The sequence below is a fragment of the Besnoitia besnoiti genome (genome assembly GCF_002563875.1).
Source record: "Besnoitia besnoiti strain Bb-Ger1 chromosome Unknown contig00007, whole genome shotgun sequence".
Classification (NCBI taxonomy): domain Eukaryota; phylum Apicomplexa; class Conoidasida; order Eucoccidiorida; family Sarcocystidae; genus Besnoitia; species Besnoitia besnoiti.
Window position 1 is genome coordinate 1934099 of NW_021703915.1, and position 9981 is coordinate 1944079.

Here is a 9981-nt window from a genome sequence, read left to right on the forward strand (position 1 = left end):
CAATCAGCAGGTATGATATGCGGGCTGCTGCAAAATAGCCGGGTGACGCCTTAACATCCGGCTAGGTTGCTCTCCCTTCGTGCGGCCCTTGATGTCCGGAGTGTTTCCTGAAAATCAGCACGCGCTGCAACCGCCACAGATGAGTGACATGCTCTCGCGGCGGTGCGAGCACATGAAGGCTACTGCTGGTATCACTGAGAGCAATGAACTTTGTCGACAGCAGGGATTCAAATCACTAGATGCGGCCATGTTGTCCCATGTTGCACCACACTGTCATTCCACACTCTCGGGGTTCTCCACTGTTCAACGTTGAGACATCACAAACACGCAAAGGAAGAATTTTGTGACTACCGTGCAGAGGCAATTCTAGGATCTTCACCACGTCTGCATCCCTCCAGGGACCGACCCCCAAGCGACAGAACGGCTCGACAAACCCTTTTCTGCGTTTTCAGACGTCGAACCGTCGACACAGTGGAGGCGGTGCCGAGCAGTGGGCGACGGCGGTCACCAACTGCCCCCCCCCTCTTATAGTAGTGGCGTTTGACCGAAACACTGTGCATCCTACCACAAGATTTATGGGGCCTGCGATTGTCGAAATGCGTATCCTCGCCGGCAGAATGAGGAGATGAAAAGCGGGCACTTCCGCCGAAAGCTCTTGAGCCATCAGCCTCTGGACTGTGTGCTTAGCTGCTGCGTGTTTAAACGTACTAAGACAAAGTGTGTGCACACCGTTGTGTGAGGTGTACCAGCAGAGTTATGACAGTATGAACACATCCATGCCTCCTGAGGTTAGGTGCCGCTGCGGCTGGCAGTTTGGCATACTTATTTTCTTAAATGTGGGGCTTCCAAGTTGTATACCTGCGGTCCCCTCTGTAGTTATGAAGTCTTTATCTAATGTCGACGAACGCTTACAAGCAGCTTGTCCGGAACACTGTCGCACCAGGCCAGTGCCTGGTGACTTCCGATCTGGGCAGCAAACCAGCGGCTGGGGGGCTCAGCATGTCGCCACAAATCGCTAGCACAATTCGAAACCAGTTGCGAGCCCGAAAGAAATGTTCCGTTAAGTCTCATGCTTATAACCGCAGGTATTGGTCGTCAACATTTTGGACAGCGGCAGAAGCTACGCGCTCTTCTGGCCGCGTAAAAATAATACCCCTTCCCCGTGAGAGTATACTCGTCTCTGCATAAAAGTACGCAAAAGACATTGTTTGTGGAACGGAGTCTTCAAAGTTATTTTGTGAATTCTCTGACAGTGTACTTCTCTTATAGTGGTATCACCATGCGTGAGTATATAAGGAACTGCGCGATAATAGCATGTGCACTAGTTGCAACGTGTTCTATGGGGGCCGCAGGATCAAACCTGCCCGGCACCCCAGCAACATCTAGCGCTTACCGACCGGACGTCAATGTGCCTGTTCCGGTGGCAAGCGGCAATGAAATCTTCGTAGATGACATATTCCGAAAGTTCCGGCTGCCTCTTCGTTTCGTCAGCCCATATTACACTGTCTTCAAACAAGAAGAGCCTGACCTCAGTGCCCTCGTTGCCGGTGAGCGCACAAGCATACACTAAATTGCCATCACTGACGAGGGAGGAAAACCAAGTACAGCTCCCTTTTATCAGTGTTAGGGGCTGTCGGTGACCGTGTTTGCACTGTAGGTGATGCGGCGTGAGCGGGCGGTGAACCTGTTCCTTCAGGTCTGTTGAACAGGCAACTGCGCGGCGAGCACACCATGGCAGGCAACGACAATGGTTCTGTAGATGATGCCAAGAGAAAGATTCAATACTTTCTGTAGGCCGTTGATGGCGTGCTTGGGGGTCGCATCTTGGACCTCAGTGCTGCCGTGCTACTGGTTAACGACCTTCCCGCACCGCGTCGGGCGAGATGGAGGCGGTAATCACGACCTGAGGCGATGGCATCCTTCAAGCTTGGGTCACACAGAAGGTCTAGCAGCAGTCATCATTCAGCAGATTGTGTCCCGGCTTGACGGAGACGGTTTCGCCTTGCTGGCTCCCTCGATACTTTCTGCAGCCCGGCAAGCCCGGGCAACTGCATCCCGCACATACCCGTGCTACGAAAGATGAAACAGGAATCACTGAACTGCTGCCCAAGCAGTCTCATTCAGAGACAGGGGGGGAGGAATTTGCCCCCTCTGAGCCTTCCGACAGAATCATTTTGGCAAGGAACTTACTGATGTCGTTTGCCCGTGAGACTGTAGACCGGTTTGTAGTGGGGGACCACTATGCTAACCTAGTCGCAGCTTTCTCCGATGAGTTCCTGCTGCGTGCAGGGGTCCCTCAGGAGGCCGCCAAGCTACTTCGCGATGCCAGAACAAGCGTAGGTGATCAGAACGGAGACGTGTTTGAGCTGTGGAACCCCGTTGGTTTGCGTATAGAAGACTTGGCCGGTCCATCCGGTGATCTCTCCGCCTTGCTGGAGATAGCGAGAGCTGCCGGCGAAACAATAGACGTTGAAGGCTTTTTCTTGAGCATTGCAAACGCGTTTTATTGGTTCCTCGGACCTCTGGATCTGCATTCGACAATGTGTGATCTTATAGGCACGCGCCAAGGTAAAAGTTTCTCAACTGCAGCGCTAAAGGTCGCCTGGGTACGTAGTTCTGGTGGTAGCCCGTTCTTGATGTCCATCATTGCCCCAAAAGCACTCGCCGCTTTCACAGTGAAGCGAGCAACAGAGTCGTTGAAACTCTCACCGCTTCTCGATAACTGGCTAACTCAAACTGTGCATCCACTGGCGTCCGAAAGTCTCGCGTATCCCACAGACGCGCTAAACATATCGAGCCTGGCGTACCAAATTGGTAAAAATTGGGGCAAAGGACATCTCTACTCAGTCGCCACACTCGCACTCCTGCAACTCCTCGAGCCCCTTGGCAACCCCAGCAGGCTTACGGACCTTCTGCAGGCTAAAACTGATAAAGTCGGAACCTCAACTTTTCCAGAGATGTCGTTCCTGCGGAGGGCGAGGGGCGCGCTGGGCATGGTGACCAACGGACGCTTCCAGGCTGCGGCAGAAACCGGCGACTGGAGCGAGCCGTATGACAAGGTGCTGGGAACCGCCATTCAGATGGGCGAGGTTGTGGGCAATGCTGCCCTGCCTGCTTCTATGGCAGCATTTTTTCTCGACGCTGTGGTCGACCCACTAGGTATAACAGGGGCTTTTGCAGAATAATTCCTTCGGACATCGCTGCTGCTGCCTCTCTACGCTCCAAAATAGACTTGAACGAGATAATAGAAGAATTGATGGTTGCCGTGGCTGTCTAGAACGACCCTTTTCCTTCGTGCGACTCATAGAGTATGATGCCGTTGTGCCCCGAATCGCCTTGTCAACGACGATTTTTAGCCGTCTCGCAATAAGCCTGAACCGACCGCTGACACTGCGAGATTGGCTACGCCAGCCCCGATCCAAAAATGATGGCAGTGCGCCGAGGGCGTAGAAACGGGAACTGCTGTATAGTGTTGTTCAGAGTAGGGACCTGTTCAGGTGTGCTGAAATTCTGGATATTCTACCCCTCCTATTATCGATCAAGTCTCTGATTCTGAAATATTTTATCTAGAGTCCTCTCGGACATGCACTGGCAGCGCCAGTCGAGACGAGATGTTTGGCGGAAATCGCAAGTGAGCCACTTGTTGTGAGTGGCGTATCCCATCTGTTGGAGCAATATTAGATGAGAAAAACGTGACTTCATAAAGTCTTTGAGAGACTTTATCGAACCCAAGATGACAATAAGTCTCCAGTCCCCAAGTGAACAGTGATGGGCAGACAGCTTTGGCATACCAGCCCACATGTCAACTGGCCGCTCAAGAGGAGACATGAGAACCCGCTTCTTCTTTAGGTGCAGCCCAGAGAGCAGATGCCTTCGCCATCAAACAGACGGTCGACAGAAACGTGGGAGCAATACACAGACGCGACCCCCATCTCCGTTGAACCGGAATGCCACACGATCACGGCCGGAAATAGCAACCAGATTGTCGCCGCATGCATCAATCTTTCGTCTCCTACGTGAGATGGTCGTGCAACTTCCACAGGAAATGCAACGCATATCCGATCTCTTTAAGCGCCTCACGGAAAGTCCCTCCGCGCCTGAGTTCGGAAATTGTAGGAAACACCGCCGAGCCCACCCTCTTCTTGAGACGAGCTTTTAGCCGAAAATATCGTTCACGCCAGTAGCATCCCCCGAAACACACAACCAAATATCACCCAAAATTGCAACTACTCAGCGCCACTGTTGACGTACCCGAAATCCGGATTAACTACGGTTCCGCGCCTCCATATTATCATTCTTGAGCACTCGCCCAGGAGTGCCATGCCGAACATGCTTGTTGACATCAGTTATCACGTACGGGAGGCGATGGAGTGTCTTTCCAGGAATGCAAGACATTTCTGGCGATCCTGTTGAGATAAATTGCGTTCCCCTGCCTTCAGCAACGCCTTCCGAACTAGATCTCCGTCACACTGTATTCGCAACTAGAAAGGAAAACTTTGAAATCTTCTACATTCAGACGCGTTTCGCCGCTTGCCACGCAGTTCTGCGTCCCGAAGTCCATGGCTCCGTCAACACAGCGCAAAATCTCAATTTCCGCCTCCTCTTCCCCGTCCGACAGTGCAAAGATCGGGCACTCAGCTGTGTTCAGGGCAGTGTTGCGCATGAGGATCTCTCTCGCCGCTCTTCCTTCTTCAGTGTCATCCTGCTCGAGAAGTTCAAGAAGGTCGTCGCTGCTTCTCTTCATCAAGGAAGCATGCCCGGTCGGCCTGCACAAGACAGCGAAGGCACACACCACCAGATCATACAGCCTGCCTCTTCTTGGCTCCTCGTCCCCTCGGAGCTTCCTCCCTTCCGTTAGCAACCCCATCAACACGCTCACGTCGTTTAGCTTTCACAAAGTACGCCGCGGCAGAGAACCCATCTGCTGGCCTTTCCGTCTGGGGACTGCCGTATGAGACGCTGCGAAAATGTACTGCGGAAACATCGCCTTCCACACTATCTGAGACATGAATATCCAACGGCGTCTTTCTGAAATTCAAATACCCCCCCTCCATCGCCAGGATGGGCGGACCGAGATGAGACACGAAGAGGCGATGGGTAGATACCACAACTGGCGCGCACGCTAATGCCACCAACCTGCAGCCCTCCACATGAACCTCCCCATTCCTCGACTCCACACGAAACTGCTCCTGGCTTGTAAACGAGATTGTCAATCTCCACTCTCCCCCTTCTCTGTAGCGTACACTCGTTTTCTAATACGGTTGAAGCGGCCTGAGTGGCGCTCGCTGTCGTGCCAGTGAGTGTCGCCTTCGGGATCCTGAACAAACACGAATGAGCCGACATGCATAGCAAAATACACCCGCGCTGTCCACTACAGACTCTGTGGAAGAAAGCGACTACCACCATTCCCGATACGACGCTCAAGCGCGCTTGAAAGCACACGCTCCTACAGACACAACGCACACTCTCCACTTCTGCGCGGATGGACTACACCCACACACACTACCACATATTCATGGCATGCCACGTCTTATCGCAAACTCTACCGATTATCTTCCGTGCAGTAACGCGATATGGAAGTAAAACTCGCACACGCACTAGGTCGACCGCGCGCTTACGTTGATCTCCTGAACGACGCCCATGGAGACGGAACTTTCGCGCCTCAGGACGTGAACTTCTGGCTCGTCATCGACACCACTGAACGCAACAGATCTCCGCAAAGTAGAGACTGCTACGAAGACCCGAAAGGCGCGCACACACTTGTTTCCGCCGCAAAATCATGGAGAATCACAAAATCCGATGAGCGCACCTTTTAAAACGGACGATTCTGACTAACGCCTCTCCAACAGAACGAAACTCCGAGGCGAGCGAACGCAGCACGACTGAGCGGGAAGGCTCACCCTTCCGTAGCTGCCAAACTCTACAACAGCTCCTCCGGTGCCGCGTTAACGTCCTAACCACACGTTGAGAAACTCCCTCCCGCGCAACGACATCTGCATGATCGCGACTCGAAGTCCCTGACACTATCTTGTCGACCGAGCGCGGCGCCACGGCAGTTCAGAATTTGACACACGTCCGCACACTAGAACTGTAAACGACCACGGCTCCTAGGAGTAGGTCCAAGATGACGCAGTTTACTTAGAAGCCTACCAGCAGGGCCTGAGGAACAGACGTGATGGACGTGACACAAAAACGGAAGAAATGCACGCGCTTTCACACCCTCGCAAGGACTGGTAGAAGACCAGAAACGAGCTATGGGCGTGAATATTGGCACGCAGAAACACAAAACAAGTCAGCACACGCGCAGCCGCTGGCAAAACGAAAGAAAGAGCCCTCTTGACCGCACATAAGCAAATTGTCGAAGGTGAGGAAGAAATACACATGAAGTATTACACTACGGTTACCAAGACGAAGAACGCAGCGAGACAAGGCTTTTCAGGGGGAACCTACGTGCAGAGTCTGCACAAAAAGGGCGAGCGTGATCCACCTTCTGGGTGACCAGCCGAGGACTTGGGGGTGCTCTGGAGGTCTCGCTTCTCATTTTCCGGTGTCGTTTTGTTGCTCTTCTGCAAACACGAAAATAACGCAGCACACGAGCTGCCGTCTGCGGCGCCTCACATGCGCAATCTGGTGAAGCAACTACACAAATTTCTTCGTCCTCAACCGTTCAGACCTCAAATCACCCGGACGAACATTCCACGGGAAACGACGTCGCGGTACCTTCAGCCGTCTCAAGACGGAACTCATCGCCACTAACAGCACACACGTTCCAGAAACGGAAAACGTCCCCGTATGACGACAGTACACGCACTGGGGATACACACGTGATGAGGCCGCTTACAGTACACATATATACATATTCGCCGAGACAAAAGTCTGTGCGTCCGTTTCTGAAGTCGACAACCTTACTATGCACGCAGACACCGGGTTGTGTAACTTGCGAACGAAGAGGTGCCACCACCCCCGCTCCGCCACGATATAGATTCTGTCACACTTACCGCTTGCGAGCTAGCGGACGTGGACGCATCGTCCTGATCGTCTTCATCCTTCTCTGGAAGTGATACGCATCACACAGCATGAAAACTGCAGCTGCAGGTGTGCTTTCACCTTCCTGAAACACAGCACCCTCCCCCCTTTCCACACGCAGCCAGCTATGGCCTGCAATTCCCTAGCTCGCGCCACCCGTGCCCCCACTAGGACACGCACTCCTGGGCTCCGCCGGCTTGGTGCTGCTACGAGAACTATGGCATCATGCGACAGCCTTTCAGCGGCATAGAAGCGCTGCCCGCGAGGGCAGCTAGCGTTCACGGCATTCCACGTCGCCGCAACAATAGTCAGATGCGAGCGGCATTGCCGGGATCGCCCTCCTGCACCCGTGTTGTTCCAGCGCGAATACGGTACAACACGCTCTCGACGGGTCGTTGACAGACACCATACCTTTCTCGAAGTTGAATTTCGCGTAGCCTGTTGCCTTCCGGACCTTCTTTCGGCTGAAATCAGCTTTCACGGGCACGTGACTGACTGAAGGGGCTTCCTCCTGGCCTGCCTTCTGCGGAAATCGAAAAGGGACAGACCAGGTCCGCGCTGTCACGAGAGACTTCGGCGAAATACGCGTGACCGCCCAAGCAATCACTGATTCACCACTTGCGCGTTCTCACAACAAACAAGAGGAGGCTGCTGTCAGTTGAACTCGCGAGGCAATATCTAACCACATACCACCTTCCTCGGAGACGGCACAGACCCCCAAAAGAGAACAAGAAAATAGATCCGCGACTCACGCATGATATCATCGAAACCGAGCTGCGGAATTCGACCTTGCCTCTCCCCACTGTCGGGGTCTCCCATTCGGCGTCTTTCTCTGCGAGAAAAAGGGAAGGACAAAAACCCGGTTCCCACGCATAAAACAGCCATGCTACTGGACCGAAAACACTTGTCTGCCTTGAAAAAAAAAGTGTAAAGCACACGAATTTTTCGGCTTCGAACGCGGGACCCGCAACCTGCAACTGAAAATATATAGAAACGAAGCCTACGTAAGTCTGTCTGAAGGACGCTTCACAATCAGTCCAATGTGGCGACTTCCCAGTGCATCAATATACGGGAGGAAAGGTCCCCCTCCCTTCCCCTCCCACACCGAACAAGCGGCTTCGACAATCGTGCCGCTGGGTCAGCGACCCGCGCCCACACGAGGACCCCCGCATGCCTCTCACCGCAATCCACAAGATCGGTAATGGTGCTGTCCGCAGGCGTCAGTCCAACGTCCTTCGCAGTCGCCACGAGCTCCTTCAGGATGGGGGCACCGTCCGGATAGCCATCTTGCATGGTACCTCCTGCCTGAAACCCGTCGGACGCCAGAAACCACGACACAGGCACACGCATTCACGTGGATCCACACACGAGATATCCGCTTTGAGACAAAGAGAGAAGAGGAGGAAAGGCATGAGGTCAACATCCACGCGCACGCGGCTGTGCCGGTGGCTGGAGGACCGCGGCGCTGTGCCCTTACAGCCACCAGCGTCGAAACACACACAACCCCAACGCCTGCGGAAACACAATCGAGGACGCTCTCCGGACGCTCACCAAATTGCTGGCCGCAAGCGACAGAGTCTGGATGCGATTGCAGAATCCTGTTAGGCAATACAGCGCAGCCGCCGCCTGTGAGGACTTCTCTTTTCCATCGGCACTCTCGAAGTAGTTGCTGAAGTTCTGTCAAACACAGTAACACAGCAGCCGCGGCAAAGGCCAGTCATCCAGCCGGCGACTGACGACGACATCCCGATTCGAAACAAGCGAGCACACCACGGAAGTATTTCAGAGGAGACTTCGGAAACTCACGGAGACGAAAACCGCCCTCTCCAGTCGCCCCCTTTCGAGCCTCTGCCGATGCCGCCACGGCCCACACACTGAGCACTAGGCACCGCTAGACTCACCCCGTATCCCCGCCACGCAAAGCAAAAGGGGCAGCACGGTAACGACAAGCCAGCGATGCGTTGTTGTCAGCTCCGCACACGCTTCCGCACCTACTGCCGAATCATACCGACGCAAACGCCGCCCTCGGTGCGCGTCTCACGAACCCGCACAGCCGTAAGCAGCCGAGGGCCGACGACGGCAGTCCGCGGACACGGACACAAGACGCTGCAGCAGAGGGAACGATCAATCGCCAACTTAACCGTGCGCGCACCAAACTGCGCACATACCTTGAATCCGCATGTGGCGAACTCCTGCAGCATGCGAAGTTCTTTCACGATGTTCTCCGCCGTGAAGTCCTCGTCCCCAAGAGAATCGAGACACGTGCTCTGGAGCGGAGCGTACGCGAGGCAATACAAGTCCTAAACACGCACCCAGCACACAAAACACACGGAAATCGCATGCCTCTGGGCACTCGCGACATGTGCAAAAACATTTGTCTACGCAAACCCTAAACGAATGCGACGATACACGAGGCTCGGGAACACGCGCCAGCTACATGCGTGCGCGACCGCCCTTCCTACCCACAGAGTAGTCTTCATCATCCGGAGACCCTGTAACGGTGAAGCAGAAAACTCTGCCGCGACAGATACACTTCTCAGCCGCCAACTAGTCCCAAGATACTACCCCACATCGAAACAGAAAACGCAAAAAAAAAGAACACGACACTCCCCCAACCAAGGCGATAGGACTCTGCACAGAAACTTGATATTTGAACCGGACGTACCGGAAGAGCCATTTTCGCCTGGGTTGCTGACGAAAGCGAGACTGGAGACTGTCAATGTACGGGACGTGCAAGGTTCCTCTCCCGCTCTCGTGTCCAAGTGAGCAAAAAAGCGAGTTCACAAAAATGACGCCGACCTGAACACGCGTGACCGGAACAGGGGGAAACACCCGCGACATGTGAGCGTGCCCTTCCTGTTCAGTCTCTAAAGAAGGTGGAAGATGCGCGCACAGGATGGAACCTGTCTGGCAAGCCTGCCGGCAAAAGGTCGCCTCTGGTACAAGGTGTGGAGG

The 9981-nt window shown here is 54.1% G+C and overlaps 2 protein-coding genes across 2 annotated transcripts; one reads left to right on the forward strand and one right to left on the reverse strand.

The window, feature by feature from the left end:
* Positions 1–1339: 1339 nt before the first annotated feature.
* BESB_072920 (uncharacterized protein) lies at positions 1340–3185 on the forward strand (the record flags this gene model as incomplete). The annotated part of the gene is made up of 2 exons (XM_029365665.1): positions 1340–1547; positions 2290–3185. The coding sequence occupies 2 exons, from the start codon at positions 1340–1342 to the stop codon at positions 3183–3185; spliced, it is 1104 nt and encodes a 367-aa protein (XP_029218149.1).
* A 1268-nt stretch (positions 3186–4453) lies between these two features.
* BESB_072930 (uncharacterized protein) lies at positions 4454–9227 on the reverse strand (the record flags this gene model as incomplete). The annotated part of the gene is made up of 10 exons (XM_029365666.1): positions 4454–4766; positions 5244–5317; positions 5619–5697; positions 6451–6566; positions 6999–7051; positions 7438–7549; positions 7779–7858; positions 8208–8331; positions 8578–8703; positions 9195–9227. 10 exons carry the CDS (start codon positions 9225–9227, stop codon positions 4454–4456), a joined length of 1110 nt encoding a protein of 369 aa, XP_029218150.1.
* Positions 9228–9981: the final 754 nt, after the last annotated feature.